Here is a 21,314-nt window from a genome sequence, read left to right on the forward strand (position 1 = left end):
CGTACCGAGTAAGAATCTGAAAAGAAATTTGAAATATCTTCAATACTTTTTAAGATATCGCAAAAAAACGAAAATTTCTGATTTTCGTTTTTAATTTTTGTATGATAAACTAATCGTAGTAGACATTTCTAATTAACACATTATTCGGACACTTTTTAATGGAGATTTCAAATATGGCATCCTGTTTTTAATAACTTTCAAGCTGACGGAGAAACACGTGGAAACTTTAGTTTTTCTTATGTGCGCCATTTTGAATTTTCACATTTTTAGATTACGTTTTTTTTTCTCTTTACAACGATATATCACACATGGTGGTTTAGTATCACATTTTTCCTAAAAATACAATTTTTAATTTTTTGAGAAGAGTGCTTTGGAAAAAGAAAACGTTCATTTGTTGTGAACAAATGACGAAGTTCAACAAGGTAGTTTTGTAAATTTCATTTTTCATTGTTCCCCACAAAAAATAGTCCAAGGGAGACAGGTCAGGTGACCGCGCCGGCCAGCGTTCGTCGCCATTATCAGCAATAACATGATTGGGCAACAATTCCGATAAGCATTCCCCAACCCTCATAGCATTATGGGGCGGTGCGCCATCTTGCTGGAACCATCTCGAGTTCAAACGATGAAGAGGAACGTTATTGTTAATAAAATCGGTTAGAAATGTCCTCAGGAAATGGAGGGACCGATCAGCATTTAGAGTCTCTTAAGGACCAATTATTGTATCGCCCAATAAACCGACCCATACGTTAACGCTAAAACGTATTTGTGGTCGTCGTTCTTGAAATTGATGAGAATTTTCAATTGACCAGTAATGTTCATTGTCAAATTTCAAAATTTTTACCGCTTGCAAAATTGCCTGCTCCTATTCATTGGGTCTATCACCACATTACTGTCTACATCTTTTAAAAGAACCATATTCGCCCAAGTTTTTATGCAGCAAAGAAAAATACCTCAAACTAGATTGTAGCCGCTCTGGATAACGCTGGAAGTATGTTGCAGCAGCCATGTGGGCATTTCGATGAGAAGTGTAGTAAACTTGGATCGTATCTGTTTGATCTGCACTTGAAAAAGGCATTTTCGCATAAACCTAAATGGCACTACATGAAATACCTAAGTCAACCTTTTGTTCACAACAAAAGAACGTTTTCTTTTTCCAAAGCACTCTTCTCAAATAATTAAAAACTGTATTTTTAGGAAAAATGTGATACTGAACCGCCATGTGTGATATATCGTTGTAAAGAGAAAAAAAGACGTAATCTCAAAATGTGAAAATTCAAAATGGCGCCTATAAGAAAAACTAAAGTTGCCACGTGTTTCTCCGTCATCTTGAATGTTATTAAAAACAGGATGCCATATTTGAAATCTCCATTAAAAAGTGTCCGAATAATGTGTTAATTAGAAATGTCTACTACGATTAGTTTATCATACAAAATTAAAAACGAAAATCAGAAATTTTCGTTTTTTTGCGATATCTTAAAAAGTATTGAAGATATTTCAAATTTCTTTTCAGATTCTTATTCGGCACGAAAATTGGCAACTTTGCCCCCATTTAACCAACTTCTATCTCTTAAGATAAGTGAGATCCCCATAGTGGCACTCGAAAAATGGACACCGTGTATATAATTTACTGTACTGTACAGGTGATATTTATAAACTGTGATATATAAACCCTTAGTCAGAAAACAGGCTAATGGCCTTTGAAGCCAAAGCCTTAGGTGGGGTTTTAGTGGGTAAGTCTGGATAACGGGAGAGCCCCACATTACTCCGAACTTCCTCATTATGGAGTGTGCATAAGGTGCATTTCTCCACCAACAAATAAAAAAAAATTCATTAAATTCTCAGGAGAATCAATTGTTCTCTGGTCGTAACTGTTTGGAACGATGGGCTTCTGTTTAGATTGTAGGCAAACAAGATTCTTATTAATATTAAAGTTTGATATTAACGGGTTTTACAAATTATTATGAACATTTTCTACCACCCAAAAAGAGAAACTTTCACGGAATCTAAATTTTACTAGCTTTACTACTTCTCACCTCAGATGACACTTTAGTGATTGTATAGTGAGTTTGAGTGGAAGAGTAGCTAATTAGCTAACACACACCCCCACTATAAAATAAAGACAATAAAATAAATCACAAGAAAATAGTGACTCAGGTTATAGACTCTTCATAACCACCCAAGACTTCATGAATTTGATAATTAGAGCTCAAATCCCATCATCCATACTCGGATTTACTGCAAAATTGTGAATGAACGAATCACTCTAACACTCAAAAACTTTCTCGCACCAAATCAGCTGGGAGTAGGAATCAAAAATAGAGCTGAAATTGCGGACCATGCGGCCAGAACCTACATAAATGCAAATCAATTCACTCCAAAAACGTTCTTCAAAACTGACTTCGCTATTGCTTTCAACAAAATAAGAAGAGATGCAGTCCTGGAAGAAGTGAAATCATAATTTCCAAAGAATAATAATTGATTTGGCTATGCCAACACCTCTGTTTTGGGGAGTTTATCTAATGCAAAATATTCGTGTTCTCAAATTTATTTATTTATTGTTCCTATGGTTCTGGGCCCTCAACAGCCTTTCGCCCAATTACAGAATGACCCGCATAATACTTTTTAGAGGTGCCCCTGCAGAAGGCATTAAGGTGTTCTATACTACTTCTTTACAAATTAGAAAACTGCAGGAAATCCTAATTGGGCGTAGCCGAAAGAATGCTAGAAGTTATTCTGGTGCGAATTACCCGCAAACCAATTGCCTGGGTTCCGGTGCGATTTGTCAAAGCGCATGGTACAAACTGACCAACAGAGGAGATATTTTCGTAGGCAGTTTCAGCAATTATAATGAAAGTAGCAGAATCGTAAAGTGTCAGGTTTTTGTAAGCATTTGTTTATGAGTATTATTTATGTTCTTATATCCACCCATAGTTTGATGTTGTTTTTCAAAAGGACATAATAAAACCAGAAGTAAATCAGCATATGCATGATTAAAGCGTATTTTTGTTATTACAGATCAGTATTATATACGGTCCTCGTCTCGTAAATAATATGTGTAGTACCCCCGTAGATGTACTATATGGTCACAAGTTTAAAGAATGTTGATTGTTGGCGTCGCTCTCACTCTGGGAACCTCAGTCTTCGTTTTTGTGCTGTATAGTTCACATTGTGTGTTTCCTTCTTCGTATTATGCCGAAACATTCGAAAAAAAGACACAGAAGTCGAAGCTCTACGCCGCAGACTGCCAGCAATTACGACGTTGGAAGAATATTAAGGCGCATCGAACGGCGTTTAGACAAGGTAGAAAAACAACAACGAAAAAGACATCGCTCCAGGTCGCCTTCTTACGATGCTTCTCCAAGGGAGGAGCACGAAATTAGATCGACAGTTTCGCCATCGCCAAGGTGTGATTCCATACCTGCCGCTTCTCGCTGTACCTAATTCAGTGGAAGCAGAGCAATTTTTAGAGGACAGATCGGAACATAATACAAACCAAGGGAGTAAGTATACGTTCTCTTTGTGTAAATTATTACACGAATTTCGAACAGAACAGCGCTTTGTTTTGTTCCTTAAATAGATTCTACTAGAAGTAGTTTCTATTAATTGGTCGCGTATCCGCTGACCTTGTGTCCAGCACAGGATGCTGTCACACGTAATGCCTAAGAGGCATTTTTTGCGTTAATATTTACAGCGGGTTGAGCTAACCGGGCTGTTTTAGCGCGTAATTTGACGCTGAAATGCTTAAAAAGCATTTGCGCGGGTTTTTCATTGAATATAAAATTCAATGTTTTTATTTACCTTGCAGGTCAATTTTGCACTTTCCTTTATTTATCTGTAATTAATTCGCTACTCGTTAGCAAGGTGATTGAATCAATCCCCTCCTTTACAGATTTGTTTGAGAATTTAGAACAGCAAGATGGGGCGTTACCGGTAATTACACCAGAGATTCTATCCATAATGGGAGACGATCGAATTGAGGAAAAAACATTGTCAAAACCCATTCAGCCTGTAATAGCGGAGAGATGGACAAATATTTTAACAAATGGGTTAACGGAGGAAGTGAAGAAAGCCCTCATTGATAAACATTTGCCACCTGAAAATCTTCAGGCTCTTTTGGCCCCGAAATTAAATCCTGAAATTAAGGCGGCTATTCCGGAAGGCGCCTTACGTCGAGATGCTCGATTACAACTGTGGCAAAAACAAATTGGGGCAGCAACATCTGCGGTGGCGTCCGGCTTATCGTCCATGTTGAAGGAAGGTGCGGACGTAAATAAGGGATTCATCGAGACACTAAGTGACGTGGGTCGCTTATTAAGTGATCTACATTTCTGCGAATCGTTTTCGCGGAGGGAACTTTTGTCCTTACAGTTAAATAAGGACCTTAAAGACACCCTTAAAAATACAAACATCACCGATTTTATATTTGGTGAAAACTTGGACACAAATATTAAGTCAGCAAAGGACTTAGAAAAGTCTGCTGAACAATTAAAACTTCAAAAGAAGGTTTTTCGTCCAGCTGCATCCGGAAAACCGGAAAACTCCCGCCGTCCATTCATGCAAAGGAGGGGCGTACATCAGAATGGACGCGGCTCTCGAGCCCCCAGATTACAGCGACGACAGGGACATCTTCCTGTAGTTCAATACAGAAAGGAGCACTTTCATTCGCAGGGGGAGAGAAAACCACGTCAAAAACGCTAGAGGTTAGTATGAGTGGAGGGAGATTAAGACACTTTGTGCAGTGCTGGAAGAACTTGTCCATTAATGAGAAATTAATTTCTCATATCAGGGGATTTCGTATACCCTTGATTAAAAAACCAGTACAAAATTATGTACCTTTAGAGCCTCGTCGATCTACATCAGAAATAAGTATTATTAGTTACTTGATAAAAAAATTACTAGAAAAACGTACAATTACTGTTGTGGAACCAAAAGACGGACAGTAATTTCCAACATATTTATTGTTCCAAAACCGGATAAATCATTTCGATTAATTTTAAATCTAAAGGCCTTTAATAAATATGTTGAGTCTCCCCATTTCAAATTGGAGGACTACAGAACTGTTGCTCGTCTTTTATCTCCAAACTGTTTTATGGGTACGATAGATTTAAAGGACGCTTATTATTTAATTCCTATTTGCGACGCCCATAAAAAGTATTTAAGATTTTGGTTCAACGGTATACTGTACGAATATAACTGTTTACCCTTCGGATTAACGTGTGCACCTTGGATTTTTACGAAAATTTTAAAACCTGTAGTAACAATCTGTAGAGAAAAGGGTTTTTTGTCAGTAGTTTATTTGGACGACATCCTATTACTAGGAGAAAGCAAGGAGGATTGTGTAAAATATAACAGAAACTGTAAAATTATTAGAATTTTTAGGTTTTATCATAAATTATGAAAAAAGCAAAATCGTCCCTGCACAGGAATGTAAGTTTTTGGGATTTCTGTATAATTCGAGAAGCTTAAGTATTTCATTGCCGGAGGATAAGCGTAGAATAGTATATTCTATAACGAGTATGGAATAGAGTGTATTCCGCGCGAGTGGAAAGTTCGTCACACGAGCCGAAGGCGAGTGTGACGGTTCCACGAGCGTTGAATACCTATTCCTTACAAGTAATAGACATAATTTTTTCTACTACTACGACGAATTTTTGCAAAATATGTAAAACAAGCAGGGTTAACTATAGACAATTCACACATTAGTATGGACGTCTATGTACGGTGGGTTGGTATAACAGATCCCTGTGGCATATTTGATTTGATTTGTCTAAATGGCTGTATAAACAAATTCCTCGACAATTTCTCTTCCCTCAATATTATCCCAGAAAAGGAAAACTAACTTTTCTGTGATATTATTTACAAATGTGCACATTTATTGAATGTGCCCTGTCCTGCGCAGTGTATCGGCGTGGATCATTTAGATTTAGATAAACATAACCATAAGCGATAAACGTATTCGAGATTGCGACCGGAATGTAATTCATGATGTGTATAAATTCAAATACAAAATGCTACAAAGAGGACGTTATGGATGCAAATTAGAAATAAACATCATAGCACTACTCGAAAAATTTGTATGTAAGGTATCTACGAGTGTAGGTAACATTTTAGTGAGCATTATATTTTAGGTTAGTTTTAAAACTTCCTGGAGGAAATGTGTTCTGGATGACCAACAACGTTAACTGTTTTGATATGGATGTTCTTTTTGTATAGTGCAGTGAGGTACATTAATTCATTGTAGAATATGCAACTTGATGTTTGGTTGTAGGTATACCAACGTACGGGTTCCTCGTAATTGTAAACTTTCGTTGTACATTAGTTTTCGTATTGGGTATTCTAATTACAGTTCCACCTAAGTCCACCGATTTTTATGTTCCACAATTCGTGCTTACGACAAGCACCACTAATGCCAACTATAAGAGCAACCTGCAAATGTAAAATAAATATGATGTAACGAGTAACGATTTGAACGTGTAATGTTATAGTAGATATGAACTGTCGGGGGTGCTTTTTGAATAAACATTTTTACTTTGCTCGTTGATAGAATTTTTGACTTTTTAGGGAAATAGCCGCTGGATTGCATTTTTAACAAGGCCTGCAACTTAGCATAGCTGCTTATATCTACATTATTGTTCAAAAGTATCGTAGAGCACAGCATGGAATACGTTTTCCACAATGTGGATGCTTTAATTTACTGTGATAGTTTGCTAAAGTAAGCACTACGTTCTCTGAAAATGAGTTGGTTTTTTTCTTGTCCTCCACTCCAAAAATTTGCTGTATGTATGTTCGTACACTTTTAGTTTGTCGGGAAGTAAATTTTTTTGCGTGTTCTGCTTCCACGGTGATTTCCGGGGGAGTATTTGAAAGTTCCATTAAATCCTCACTGGCCACTGCTATTCATTTTCGCGCTACCGGTCCTTAAAATTTAATATCTGGCGCAAGCGTAATTAAAATTTTGACAGTTTAAGAATTTTGGTTTAGGATGTCCTGTTTTAGATGTCGCCACATGTGCTCATTCCATCACAAGAGCTAGAATGAAATTATTCCACTTCACTAGCAGAGAATAGGCGAGATTCTGTTGTTAAAAAAGAAGCAAGTATGACGTGATTCTAAGGTAGTAGTAGAAAAAACTACTTACAATGATTAAGGTCATATCTACCAAAGATTGTTGTACGATACGACTATTTTCAAAGTTTGTTGGAAGTTTGGTTTCGGCAATGCCGGCCGTGAAGTATGGGCTTTTATATTTAAAGTTATTTGAACGGCAGCGGTTCTTAGCTTTAAGGAGGTGCAGGGGCAATTATGACAAAGTAATGCACCTTTCATCAGAATTGTGTTTAGATTTTTGCTGGTGGGCAGATAAAATAAAACATGCGTCTAATTCAATACGATACGACTCATTTAATTTGGAATTGTTTACGGATGCCTCAACTACAGGCTGGGGAGCCTTTTGTGAGGAAGGCACGGCGTTTGGATTTTGGTCACGATGAGCAAAATTGCCACATTAATGAGTTGGAATTATTAGCACTTTTCTTTGGATTAAAATGTTTTGCCAAAAAGCTGTCAAATTGTAACATATTATGCAGAGTAGATAATACAACGGCAATCAGTACAATTAACCGAATGGGGAGTGTCCGTTTTAATCATTTAAATAAGATAGCCCGTTTGATTTGGAGTTGGTGCGAAGCGAGAGGGATTTACATTTTGGCTTCGTATATTAATTCAAAAGACAATTCAGAAGCCGATCAGGGTTCTCGGCAGGTACATAAAGAAACGGAATGGGTACTGGCAGATTTTGCCTATCGAGAGTTAGTGGGGCGATTTGGCACGACAGATACTGATTTATTTGCTAGTAGAATTAACAGAAAGTGTCTCAAATTTGTCTCTTGGGTAAGAGATCCCGATGCATTTAAGGTGGATGCTTTTACTATCGACTGGGCAGATTTTAGTTTTTACGCGTTTCCACCTTTTACACTAGTTTTGAGGGTATTACAAAAGATAATTAAAGATAAGGCGGAAGGGGTAGTGGTAGTTCCGTTATGGACTTCACAGCCCTGGTATCCTATTTTTATTTCTCTATTAGTAGAACAACCAATAGTGTTTAAACCTAACAGAGCCTTACTTTCTTTTAGCGGAACGCCACATCCTCTCTCAAAGACTCTTTACCTAATGGCAGGCAAGTTATCAGGGAGGCGTTATTGCGAAGAGAGGTGCCGAACGAATCAATAGACATCTGTTTAGCGTCTATAACTAACTCTACTTTAAAACAATATAGTTCAGCATTAAAGTTATGGTGGAGCTTCTGCTCCCAACAGAACCTTGACCCATTTCGTCCTTCAGTGCCATCAGTGTTACAGTTTTTGACCCGCCAATTTTCCACTGGCGCCTCTTATGGTACCTTAAATTCGTGCAGATCTGCCATTGCACAATTAGTGGGTCCGGAGTTGGGAAGAGATTATAGAATTAGGAGGTTTTTTAAGGGAGTGTTTGGATTAAAACCACCTCTGCCTAGGTATGAAAATACGTGGAATCCAAATACAGTGTTAACATACGTGAGAACATTGGACAATATGGAAATTAACTTGCCACTATTAACTCGAAAGCTAGCTATTTTATTGGCATTGGCTACTGGACAACGTATTCAGACTTTACATTCTATAGAAATAGAAAACATTTACACACACGCGGATAGAGTGGAAATAAAAATCCCTAATAGAATAAAAACCTCTTCCTTGCACAAATCTCAACCATTATTAACATTGCCTCATTATGAAACCGATCCAAAAATATGTGTAGCAACGACACTCTTGGTTTATCTTACAAGAACTAAGGAATTACGCAAGCCTGGTCGGTTCCTTTTTATAACATGTAAAAAGCCTTATCGTCAAGCCTCTTCACAAACCATTGGTAAGTGGATAGCCAAAGTATTAGGTGAAAGTGGAATTGATACAAAACAATTTAAACCGCATAGTACGCGACATGCGTCAACCTCAAAAGCGGCACGGGCGGGTGTAAGCTTTGATACCATTCGCCTCGCGGCAGGGTGGTCAGGTACATCTAGCTGTTTTGCAAAGTTTTATAACAGGCCGTTGAATAATATTAGTAATTTTGCAAATTCTGTATTAAATTTAGATATTGATTAATAATTAATATTTAGAATATCGATCAACTAGTTAAGTTACTATTTTTATTTTTGAAAGAGAAATTTCTTTTGTTTTTTGATTTAGGTTTTGATAACACGAATAAATTAGCAAGTCGTGTGATATGAGGTTATTGCAACGTCTTTAAACATCTACACATATTATTTACGAGACGAGGACCGTATATAATTATAAGATCAAACGAACTTACCTTAAGTGATGTTCGATCTTGATTATATACGGTCCTCGTCGAAGTAAATAACGTCCCAGATCCCACCCTTAGTTATCAATTTTTTTTTCTTCGCCCAATCATTGCAATAACTAGGCAAAAAACTCGACTGAGGTTCCCAGAGTGAGAGCGACGCCAACAATCAACATTCTTTAAACTTGTGACCATATAGTACATCTACGGGGGTACCTACACATATTATTTACTTCGACGAGGACCGTATATAATCAAGATCGAACATCACTTAAGGTAAGTTCGTTTGATCTTATAATTTTATTAGCAAAGTAAGTTTTTCCGTGACAGTAAATTCTCTCGCCACAGTATTTGTTTACTTCTCCATATTGAAATTATTTCGATCTCACGAGTAATCTAACGCAAAATAGACTAGAGCTAGGACTATAGACTGCACATCGACACTATAACAGTGAAAATTTAAAGTCTCTAACAATAATTGTAATTGATGAGATTTCAGCCTGTCAGCCAGTCATAAAGAATTAAATACCGTATTTTTTTTTTCAAAAATGCGTTAAAAATTGCATGTATTTTATGTATTCTCTAAAAATAACTTCTCGGTATACTGTTTTATCCTAGGAGGAAATGTTAACCCGATGGATAAAATGTTCCATCTTTGTGCCGTTGGAGAAAAAAACTAGTTGTCAGGTAAACTCCTGACTTGACTTTCCGCTACTTTTAATAGAGTCATTGCAGTTATCTTTGGTCATAGTATAACATTTAGAAAATGCTTTATTTTGAACCTGACACAAAAAGTGTAGAAGCCTTTTTTGTAGATTTCATCAAGACACATATTTATTGTAATTAACATTTTTCACTCTGATGCTTACTTTTAGATAAAAATGTTTGTAGACTTTTTAAGCCATTTATTTTTTTCAACCGTTATGGCTCTTTTAAACTTCTGACATCCTCAATAACCATGAAGATGGTTACGGATCAAAACCAAAATAGGACGTTTTCGATTCCCCACACCACCCTATATGCACCCCAAATTTCGTCCAAATCGGTTCAGGGGATTTTTAGTTATCGTGTTCAGCAGCAGTGCAGATGTAATCAATGACTTCGAACATTTTGTTGAACCATCTAAATTAGTGCGACCGTCTTTAATAAATAAGAGAAGGAAAGTAGGCGTACCTTCTTCTCAGGATCCAGACTTATATGAAGAAATTGGACATGTTTGGCTCAATACTGATCGAGTTGTAGATTTTACCACTTTTACACACTTTTTACAAAAAGTTAAAGGTAATAATAAGCCATTAGAGGTAGCTAGAAATTATACTGAACGCGTCGATGACCTCATAACGTTAATCAAAGAAGTAATTCCTCTTTTTTCGCAACGGGCTATAAAGGAAAGATGCAAACGGCTAATAAATTACTTAAAACGGGATCTTACGAAAGAGGGAAAACAGTGTTCTTCTCCTGAACCGATGGAGGGTGAAATTTCCTTGGAGCGCTCAGAATCAGTCGACAGTATTCAAAGCACCTATTAATATAACATGACATTTAACATCAATAATAATAATATTAACAACTCCGTCTCACTATCCACTACGGTACGAATTTTCACACTAAACGCAAAAAGTTTGAGATCTGAATTTAAATGGAATGAACTCATCACTTTCCTGAAAGTAAACTCGCCTGACATTCTTATAGTACAGGAATCGAACATTTCCCAAATACCCGTCTTCAATACTTGCGATCGATACGATTTTCTATTAAATCCGTACATTTCTGACTACAGCGGAACTTTAATCGCCGTAAAGAAGAAAGCAAGTTTTAAAATCATTTGCCACCAAATATTATATCGCTCATACTTACAACGAATAGAGATATCAATGAATAGGACTACATGGCATGCGATTACGGTTTATATACCGCATGATAGGATTATAGCCCAAGAAGTGTTGTCAGCATTGCACAATTTTATCGACAGCCTCGGAAACGATCCAAACGTAATACTTGGGGGCGATTTCAATTGCACAGTAGATCCAGCAAGGGATCGTAATGGATCCTTTGACAGATATCCGGAAATATCTGCTCTTTTAAAGAACATCACAATAGCGGCAAACCTGCAAGACTGTTGGAACATCTATAACAAGAACAAGGGCGGATACACCTTCTTTAACAGAACGAACAGTACGGCCGCTAGATTAGACAGGATATATGTTTCTACCAAGTTAGTTACTCAACTGAATGCAACCATGCTCCACGTCAGCTTTTCAGACCATTTGTCACTTTCAGCATCTTTCAAAACCGGGAAGGTCTCATCTTCTCCGCCCTATTGGAAATTTAATGATTTTCTACTACAAGATAAAAACTATATCGAAACCATGAAAACCTTCCTATCCAGTGAAATAAATAATCAAGATGAAACGAACATATTAAGTTGGTGGGAACAAATGAAACTGAAGGTGAGGGACATTACCATATTATACTTGCGTCAACAGAAGCAAATGTCACACATCGAGATCCGTTTACTGCATAGACAGTTACAAACGGCGCTTGCGGTTGGATGTCAGGATTCGGCAGCCAATAATGACCAATTAGGCACCATTTTAAAAGACGCCAAAGATACATTTTTCCGAACTACCGAAAAGGAGCTTGCAGCGACAAAGTACGACTGTTTTGTCCACGCAGATCAACCATCATCAGAAAAGATTAAAAAAATCCCCTACAAGTCGTTGTCTAGTTTGAGACACAATAACATAGTTGTCGAAGATCTGCCGACGCTAAGCTCTATAGTTGTGGAATATTTTAACGCAGTGCATCGGAAAAAAATCGTTCAGATAAATACCTCGAGTATGCTATATAAGGACCTTGCGACGCTGAGTAACTCAGAGAAGGAAACCTTGCAGTGTGATGTCTCCATGAAGGAATTATCAACTGCCCTGATTTCTTTAAACAAGAGAAGTGCGCCAGGATTGGATGGGTTGACGTCGTCGTTTTACGTACACTTCTGGGAGCTTTTAAAGGGACCGTTTCACCAAATGGTAAAATCATCCATTAGGTCTCAGCAACTTCCCCGATCAACATCCAAAGCAGTGATAACGCTTTTACCCAAAGGAGGAGATCTTTTGGAAATTGGTAATTGGCGACCGGTATCCATTCTGAACACGGATTATAAAATTATAGCAAAGGCAGTTTCCGCCAGACTATCTGATGTCATTAATAAACTTATACCAGCAGACCAAAGTTACTCCATCCCCAATAGATCTATGTATGACGCAATACACTTACACAGGGAGTTGCTCCACTATGCAAACCACCAAAACAGGGAGCTAGCGATAATAAACCTAGATCAAAAAGCCGCATTTGATAATATAGATCATCAATATCTATTTTATGTACTAAAGAAGATGAACCTTGGGGAATCCTTTGTGAATATGGTGAAACTGTTATACCGAAACATATTTAGCGATTATAGAATAGGATCGGTACTTACTAGCGCTGTCAGAATTGCAAGCGGTATTCGGCAAGGTTGCCCTTTGTCAGGTCCACTTTTTTCATTAGCCATAGAACCATTCCTAAACCTAACCCGAAAACTACTACAAGGTTTCTCGATTCCTATGTCTCCCTTACAACTTAATATCAAAGTGAGTGCATACGCGGATGATGTGTCGATATTCGCAAGCTGTCAAGACGATTTTAAAAACGTGTATCGTTGCTACAAAATATACAGCCAAGAATCCAGTGCAACACTTAACGACAGCAAAAGTAAGGGGTTATGGGTTGGTGCTTGGAGGGGAAGACAAGATCAACCTCTTCCCTTTCGTTGGACATCCGACGGTATCAAAATCTTAGGAATGTTTTTGCACAATAACAACCAACAGGATGCTCCCCACGCTTTCAACGTTTTGGACAACATACTTACCGCTACCATCAATAAATGGAAAAGGATCTGCCCTACTCTTTCTCTGATGGGACGGAGTAACGTCGTAAATAAATTTATAAGCCCCAAACTATTACACATCTTGCATGGAATTACACTACCTATCGAGAAACAATTGCACCTACAACAGCGAATTATTAATTTTATGTGGACCGGAAAACATTGGACATCAACGAAAGATTTATGTTTGCCAGTGTCGCAAGGTGGGCTGGGCTTGATTCACTTGCCTTCTAAAATAAAAACACTGAGAGTATGGACCGCCAAAAAGTTAACTCGACCAGGAGAATTTCAAAATTGGAAAGGAATTATAGATTTCGCACTGAAACAATGTGACAACTTAGGTCTTACCTGGCAATGGTTTTTTACTACTCAAACTCCACGGCGGCGTCATTACTTATCACATTTCATGATCGACGTAATAAATATAATGCAGGAACTGGATATAAGACTGGAAAACGTTGAAGTGGATCAAATTCCAACAATACCATCTAAGTTATCCCCCACCTTAAAACCACCGCTTTTTTGTGCAAATTGGTCACATTTTGGCTTTAAAATTTTAGCCGATTTTAAGATAAACGGTATATGGATGCAGTCCGATCAATTGACCCAACGACTACTACCCGCATCGGAATTGGTAAAACAAGACCTAGTAACACATTTTGATCGGATCAAAGATTCGGTTACGAACGTACCCTTTAACTCGGAGAGACAACGTAACATCATGACTTTTAAGACACCAAACCTGTGTTACACTAAGTTAACAACATTTTCAAGAAGAAGGCTCCAAACACAAATTACAGCTTACCATTTCACGTCTAGTTATCGAGAGGATTTACAAAACTACTGGGTAGACTTCAGGACGAACTGGAAAGGTTTCGTCAATAAGATCACCCCCGGATTCGTAGCGGTAATATCGTGGAGATTTGCAAAGAACCGTTTGGCGGATCCCACTTTCTTGTTTCGCGCAAATCTACGAAATCGAGAGAGCTGCCAATATTGCAATGTGGATAAAGCAGGTGCCTGGCATATTATGGTGGAGTGTCCACAGGTCAAGGATATTTGGTTTTTAGCTTTAGCAATGAGCAGTGAAATTGTGTCTACTCACGCCCTTCCCACCATCGAAATTTTAGCAGCCTGCGGAATACAAGGTACAACGGACACTATCAACTTAGCTAACTTTATCTTGAACTACACAAGATTTTTTATATATCGAAATTCGGTAAACCAGATGAGAAATAACAGCGTAACACCAAATCTCAGCAGCTCATACAAAAAGTCACTGAAAGGCCATGTTTTACTGTCTTACTAATGGCACACGGGGAAAAAGTCACTCCAAAAATTTGAAGAACAGTGGTGTATTAACAAGGTGATATGCTATATAGACGAACATGAAACGTTAAGGTGGGGCAATAACCTGTAAAAAAAAAGGGCCTTGATTTGTAGAGGGATGTAAACTATCAGTTATGAGTAACGAAGTGTAAATATTGTACAGATTTAATAAATATAATAATAATAATACTAATAATAATAATAACACACACCCTCACACACAGACGTCAAGCTTTTTTGGAGTATTTGTGCTTCAAAACGTGCAGAAAACGCAATATTGGCATATCGAAAATGTATCACGATTATACAATACTTTCCTTTATACATACTTCGTATGTAGACGGAAAGTAATAATTCGGATTCCACAACAATACATTGTTAGAGAATATCAAAGTGGAGATACGTGTCAGAATCCTCAAATTAATAAATCAGGTCTAATGCCATTGGTTTTCCTAACGGTCTGCTCGAAATTCAACAACACATATTACACTTCAGAGAGATTGAGCTCTATCTCTAATGAATAAATAATAATTGGGCACAATGGGATGAACTCGACAATTGATCATTTTGTAATTATGTAATACCTGCAAGAATAGTTAGGTCATATTACCTTCGTTGTAATGCACACTACCCCAAAATAAAAGAATGGGAACTACATTATAGACCGGCCACTAGAGGACCGCATTCTGTAAAATAGTTTTGAACTCAGAAAAGCTTGCAGAATATAATTCTGGATGTTGCCAACAGCTTTGTTGGTCCAATTATTTTTTTCTATTTCGGTGTTCCAATGGCTTTTTTGTACAACTGTTTTCGTAGGTAATTGCACAAGTACATCAATATTTACCAACACAGAAAACCGGACATTCATATGTTCTTTGTAACAAGAATTATAAAAGAAACCCTTTGTTGGAGGTTTGGGCAGTTTTTGGCCTGCAACTTTTTCACCCGTTAGTCTATATAGCCGAAAAACAATAGCGACCTTTCTTATATCGTGAAGGACATGTGTATCAATTTTCAAAGCGATCGGATGTTTCTACACAAAGTTATCATGCACACGGACAGACAGACGGACACACAGACGAACAGACAGACCGCAATACAAAATTATAAACGATCTCGAGGATCGTTAAGAACACATAAACAGTTATGGGAGTGGTAAATCACTACACTCTATTTTGTTCGCTGGTCAGGCTATCGAAGAAAGGGGTAGAAAAATTTAGGGAATGGGAAACTGTGTTTGGAAAAACATCAAATCTTTTTAAATTCCTTGAATTTTATCCAGAATGTGTAAAACATTAGATGATTGGGGGGTTCAAATAAAAGACATATGGAAAGGTACATGAACTTATTCTCACTAAAAAAATCAAAGTGAAATTACTAAAATGTTTATTTTTGTTTCAGGTAAGTGTTTCATCCATACTATACATAGTACATAGGAACAGAGTCGGTAAGTAAAAAGATTAACGTTTTTAATAATAATAATAATAATAATAATAATAATAATAATTAATATCTATGTTGGTAAGTATGAATTACATACTATCTCTAGATTTCCAATGTGAGTGTGTGAATATTTATTTTATTTTTCTTTTTCTTTAGAACCCTACATAACTTCACCAGACACAGACACAGACACTAATCGTTACTTGATTTTAATCCGTGCGATTAGTTAACCAGGCTAGACCTGAGTTCTCACAAGAAACACCGACAATAATAATAATAATAATAACAACATGCACTACAAAGACAGGTCCATCCAATAAAGTTACACGCCCTAGCACATTTAAAAAACACAAAACTCCTTCTTCACAGAAAAGCACCACATTTTCACAACCCACTCGTATTCAACCGAAACGCAAAAACCTTAACAGAACTACAGGCTCACAACATACTAAAATATCTCCAGCAAAAACCCAAGCAACTTCACAAATACAACCTCAAGAACAAAGAAACATCATAAATACAAGTAACGCAACATGCACTACAAAGACAGGTCCATCCAATAAAGTTACACGCCCTAGCACAGTTAAAAAACACAATACTCCTTCTTCTCAGAAACAACCCACTCGTATACAACCGAAACGCAAAAACCTTAACAGCACCACAGGCTCACAAAATACTGCAATATCTCCACCAAAAACCCAAGCAACCTCACAAATACGACCTCAGGAACAAAGAAACACCATAAATACAATTAAAAAACACAAAACTCCTTCTTCACAAAAACACACCACGTTATCACAACCCACTCGTATTCAACCCAAACGCAAAGCCAAAGAAACACTTACACAATAAACTCCATTTAATAAAATTACAGGAATTATTATAATGATTTTTTTTTTGTTTTGTTTTGTTTTCCTCTTTCCTGATAGCGTTGGCTATTGTGCCCATCAATAGGTATGTTGGTAAGTACGAATTACATAGTATCCCTAGATGTCCAATGTACGTGTGATTTTTCTTTTTTTTTTTTTTTTAATTTTATTTTGATTTTTTTTAAGGACCCTACATAACTTCACCAGACACAGACACAGACACAGACACTAATCGTTACTTGATTTTTAATCCGTGCGATTAGTTAACCAGGCTAGACCTGAGTTCTCACAAGAAACACCGACCATAATAATAATAATATATATTACGTGCTTTGCAAAACAAAATAATACTTGCACTAGTCAAAAACAACAAACATCAATACATTGAAGATAACTACATCTAATTATTAATTAAATTAAGGTAGGTATAGTAATCTTAAGGAATTCCTCAACAGAGTAGAAAGCCTTTTCCTTAAGGAATTTCTTAACCTTCAGTTTAAAATTCGGAAATGCTAAGTCTTTTACATCATTTGGCAGGTGATTGAAACATTTTAAGCTAATAATTTCAGTTCCGTCCTGAGACTTGGTAAGTCTACGGAACGGCACCGGTAACAACATCCTACCTCTAGTTGTATAATTATGTGGAATTTCTTGCCGAAATCTATTAATATTTTGTTTTATATAACATACACACACTAAGATAAACACACATGGAAAAGTAAGTATTTCTAATTTAACAAAACATTGGCGACAGTCTTCACGATATCCTAAATTAGTGATTACTCTAATAGCACGACGTTGTAATTTGAAAATGTATTTAGCATGTGAAGAATTGCCCCACACCAGAAAAGCATAAGACATCACGCTATGATCTTAACACTTATCCTACGAAATCCATTTGTAGCTAACTCCAAAACATATACCGTATGTAAACGAAACTCTTAGCAGGATTGGTAGTATGCACATAGAATTTTTATAGGTGATCTTATGAGTAAAAACAAATTGATTGCACAAGATAGTATTCTCCTATAATTCCAGTTTTGCTGGAGGTAATTCTAAATTTGAAAATTTAATTGTTACATCCTTCCTGTATATTTTAATATTTTTTGATTCTACAGACATTATAACATTACAACTTATGTATAGTTTTTCGGTAATGTATAGGAGGATGGTAGAAAACTTAATTACATTTTTTTAACCTAGGTGGCCGTGAATGAGCCATAATTGTTCTTCATTGACTCTGCATGACTAAGAAACCTTTTGCATTTACACAAAGCGACCTAAAAAGATTTTTGATTTTAGCCCCAGATGGCAGTGTCATAAGTCATATTTGAAGTAACATTAGCAACCTTTAATGCGCTTTACGTTCACTTTGGGCAAACGTTACAAAATTGCACGTTAAGCTCAGGCAAAGTAGAGGTGGATCGGGGTGAATATCTGGGTTCTTCAAAACGAAGCGGAAAGGGAAATGTAGTAAAAGTAAACCAGATAGGCGCCACTTAGTCTTCAGTAAATTTCAAAAGAGAGGAGAGGAACCAAAAGAGGGAAACAAGTCAGACTAAGAGATCCTTATTCTGGTCTTGACAAGGTTAAGAAATAAAATACTTGGTAGAGATAGGACATAAACAATAGTCACACTGTAATCTACAGTGTGTCCCAGATCGCGGGGGATTGCATGGGTAATTTTCTTATTATTAAAGATAGAGAATTGGTTAAATGGACAATGTTTTGCAGTTTTAGAGAGGTTCGACGTAAATTAAAAAAAAATGGTCATTTCCTTGAATGGGTTATATCAACGAAATTATAAGAGATACAAAAAAAGTTTTATATAAAAGTTACTGTCTTTGATACGCTTAATTTAGAGTTGATGCCAAAAAAATTCAAGATGGCTACTTTTGAGGAACATTTACCAACCTTCTAAAATCTATGAAAGAAAGTTGGTGGAAGATAAAATCCTAAAAAAATGCTTCGTAAAATATACCAGTGCATGCAATACCGAATTAAAGAAGAATGGATAGCAACAACCTCCGTCGGCGAAACAAAGAACTATTATAATAATAAATCTATACCACTTGAAACAAATTTACTGCAGAAACAACTTCTAAACTGCTGGATGTCGAAGGAAATACCTAGATGGCGTAAGAATATCGGATATACATGGCAGTACAAATCGAAGGTTACTTAAAACTGAATTTCGATCAGGAATATCAATGGGTACGAAAAAAGGTCCCATTTCGCACGCTTTTGAGTGTTCAAAACGGAGATTGTGATTCAGGTATAATAAAAACGATATTTGAATTCTCTAATGCTGTGATCTGGTCTGGGGAAAGTCGTCTCGTAAAGCGATCTCTTCTGTATAATATTACAGCAGTTATTGGTACTTCCTTCTCCCTCGTCAGTGGGACTGTATTACTTAACTAATGATGATTTTCTTTATTCCATAAAAACAATAGCTGTGGTCTCCCGCCCTTTCAAAAGAAAGTGAACTAAATGAGGATAAATAAAATACAATAGATCATCAACGACCTCAATTTCACTCAAATAGGCGTAAATCTGAATAAAATGTAAGCATTGCCCATTGAAAGCAAATCACGAACTAAAAGCATTGTGAAATTGAGTAAATTGTACCAATTGCCGTTATTGACTGATGTGTCGGATAAAACGTGACATATGTGGTGAATGCAAAGAGATTAACTATGCAGTCGTTCCGCTGCAGTAAAAATTTTATTTCGACAGTAATGCTTTTTTAAGGGTATGGGGTAAGTACATGCATACACACACCTTTTAGCTACAATGTAACCTTCGATGTGATGTGTTACATTTTTAAATCATTGACGAAAGCCTATCTCTCTGTGGAAAGGTTAACTAAGTACTATAGATTTCACATTGTGGTTATGAAGTTAATTAATAGGGGCAAAGTTTAGCCTCTAAACTAAATGGTTAGCAATCGAATTTGTAGCAGCAGCCTGTAAAGGTTTACACTACTTGTTTCTAAAGAAAATATTTCCTTAAGAAATGCTGCCAGAAGTGCTACTTTAGGTGTGGCGCACTGAATATGTAAACTTAAGTAATATATTTCTCATTAACGGATTTGAAAATCGTTTATTAGTTTTGATCTATATTTTAATGTGATTAGGTTTAATATTGTATTATCAACATCATGAAAATTGTCCATTGTCGAATGCCCTCCCAACAATTGCTTAGCTGAACATTCTTTCATTGACACTTAAGTTGAACATTGCACTGTCGAAAGCCATGGTCTCGTTTCAAACAATTAAAACAAACTGTTCTTGTCTCGAGCTACCTTTTGACCCGCATCGAAAGACACAGACTGAGCTTTCTCGCATCACAAATGATGCAAATCTCACCTATCGGTTTAGATGTCAAAAGACCTACTGCCCTTACTTGGATTTGTCCGCTTCACTCGCCTTAATTTTCTCCGAGGACCTCTCGCTTTCATTCACCTAACCAGAACTGTCAGTGGCCAATCGTAAAGTTTTTTCAGCTTCGATTTCGAGGCCGAGTTTTCTCTTTGCAGTCTTGAGCTTGTCTCGACTCCGTAGTACTTTGCCACTTGCGTAATAAAACACCCCGCAGGTGTTCATGCAAGAATAACTATTTTTTTTTCTCTCTATAATTCAATAATTCAAAATGAATTTTATTTTGATATATCAAAACGATTCGGTTATGGGTAATGGTACCCAAAAATCCTTGACGTATATCCGTGTGCGTGCGGTGCGCAAGAACGAACCTACCATGTTTGAACAATAGAAGATACACACAACATAGACGACATATCGTGCGCGCAGAGTTACAATTGTGACAAGTTTGGGGCCCCATTTTACAACATCGTCAAACAAACAAAGGTAGGTGCCATAACCGATCATAATTGACAGCGTTTATTTGTTCATTTGTTATAAATTTTCTACATGTTGGGCAACAGACATTTTTTACAGCCCATTAACAATTATTCTTGTTGCGCTAACAATTACAAGCGAATTCTTTTAATTGGTATAACATAGCAGCGCAGTTGTCTGTGGTAACTCCCAGCAACGTGTTACATTGGACAAATTACTTAACTATCTTCGAAAATAAATAAACGCCAACGCATTATCGAAAATGATATTTTTTTTACATAACTTCCCTATTTGTAAAGCTGCAAAAAATTTTGAAAGGGAAAATTAGTCAATAAAATTTTGAATAAGTTGACCCATTTAAACAACTTTGTACCTATCTCGATTTACGAGAGAGTGAAAATGAAAAACAAACCTGTACCTATATAAATATGACCACATTATGGGTATGTACACAATTCCTTATCATACAGAAATGGTGTAAAAATAGTATATTGAAAGACAAGTGTTACAATGCGACCTATTGTAATACGACTATCTTGTGGCACG

General features: G+C 36.7%; 1 protein-coding gene and 1 long non-coding RNA gene across 3 annotated transcripts; both read left to right on the forward strand.

Annotated features, from left to right (window-relative positions):
• The first annotated feature begins 3,465 nt into the window (after nucleotides 1–3,465).
• LOC116176254 lies at nucleotides 3,466–4,698 on the forward strand. The gene is made up of 2 exons (XM_031494738.1): nucleotides 3,466–3,500; nucleotides 3,890–4,698. The coding sequence occupies exon 2, from the start codon at nucleotides 3,958–3,960 to the stop codon at nucleotides 4,696–4,698; it is 741 nt and encodes a 246-aa protein (XP_031350598.1). The 5' UTR covers nucleotides 3,466–3,500; nucleotides 3,890–3,957.
• Nucleotides 4,699–5,783: 1,085 nt separating this feature from the next.
• Nucleotides 5,784–7,136, forward strand: LOC116176723. Of its 2 annotated transcripts, none has more exons than XR_004146497.1 (3): nucleotides 5,784–6,078; nucleotides 6,129–6,712; nucleotides 6,997–7,136. It is a non-coding gene; the product is annotated as an uncharacterized LOC116176723 (long non-coding RNA). The 2 variants fall into 2 exon arrangements; XR_004146496.1 differs by having other exon boundaries at nucleotides 6,129–6,943; nucleotides 6,997–7,120.
• The last annotated feature ends 14,178 nt before the right edge of the window (nucleotides 7,137–21,314 follow it).

This window comes from Photinus pyralis, unplaced genomic scaffold (assembly GCF_008802855.1).
Source record: "Photinus pyralis isolate 1611_PpyrPB1 unplaced genomic scaffold, Ppyr1.3 Ppyr1.4_LG7, whole genome shotgun sequence".
NCBI classification, from domain to species: Eukaryota; Metazoa; Arthropoda; class Insecta; order Coleoptera; family Lampyridae; genus Photinus; species Photinus pyralis.

Bases quoted from the DNA above. Each gene is read 5' to 3' on its own strand.
- LOC116176254 (XM_031494738.1), top strand. From the start codon at position 3,958: ATGGGAGACGATCGAATTGAGGAAAAAACATTGTCAAAACCCATTCAG.